This window comes from Aspergillus glaucus, assembly GCF_001890805.1.
Source record: "Aspergillus glaucus CBS 516.65 unplaced genomic scaffold ASPGLscaffold_13, whole genome shotgun sequence".
Taxonomy (NCBI): Eukaryota; Fungi; Ascomycota; class Eurotiomycetes; order Eurotiales; family Aspergillaceae; genus Aspergillus; species Aspergillus glaucus.
The window spans coordinates 1-510 of NW_019170465.1; the positions used below are offsets into that span (position 1 = coordinate 1).

General features: G+C 59.6%; 1 protein-coding gene across 1 annotated transcript; it reads right to left on the reverse strand.

Moving 5' to 3' along the window:
• Positions 1 to 71: 71 nt before the first annotated feature.
• ASPGLDRAFT_36405 (uncharacterized protein) lies at positions 72 to 243 on the reverse strand (the record flags this gene model as incomplete). The annotated part of the gene is made up of 1 exon (XM_022544685.1): positions 72 to 243. A coding segment is annotated over one exon (172 nt), but the record flags the coding sequence as incomplete, so codon positions are not given.
• Positions 244 to 510: the final 267 nt, after the last annotated feature.

The following is a 510-nucleotide window of genomic DNA, read 5'->3' on the forward strand; positions in this document are numbered from 1 at the left end:
CCGGCTGGGGCCCCGGCTGGATCCCCCAGGTCGCCCGCGCTCCTGGCCTTCATTTTCATCCACGCTCATACTCTCCATGCTGCCTTCATTAATTCCAGGTTGCATCGCGTTCCCAGATCGCCAGCGGGTTGGCGTTGGGGTGACTGGCATATCTTGTGTTTCCGCGAATTGGGAGGCCACGTTGCCCACTCCGGGGGGTGACGCGTGTGATATACCACCACCACGGGGTCTCAGAGCCTCCATGGTGGTTTATAGGTGCCAGAAGGCCCCTATCGGTCGATTGACGCGTGAAAAAGACGTGTTTCTCTTGGGTGCTGATTTTGATGTTCCAGGCGCCCCGTCAAGCGAGATGGAATGGATATTGGTGTCTGAACCTCAACCTGAGCCTGAGCCTGAGCCTGAACCAGAGCCGGAGCCAGTAGTAGAAGAGCCAGAGCCACAGCCAGAGCCACAGCCAGAGCCAGAGCCAGAGCCAGAGCCAGAGCCAGAGCCAGAGCCAGAGCCAGAGCC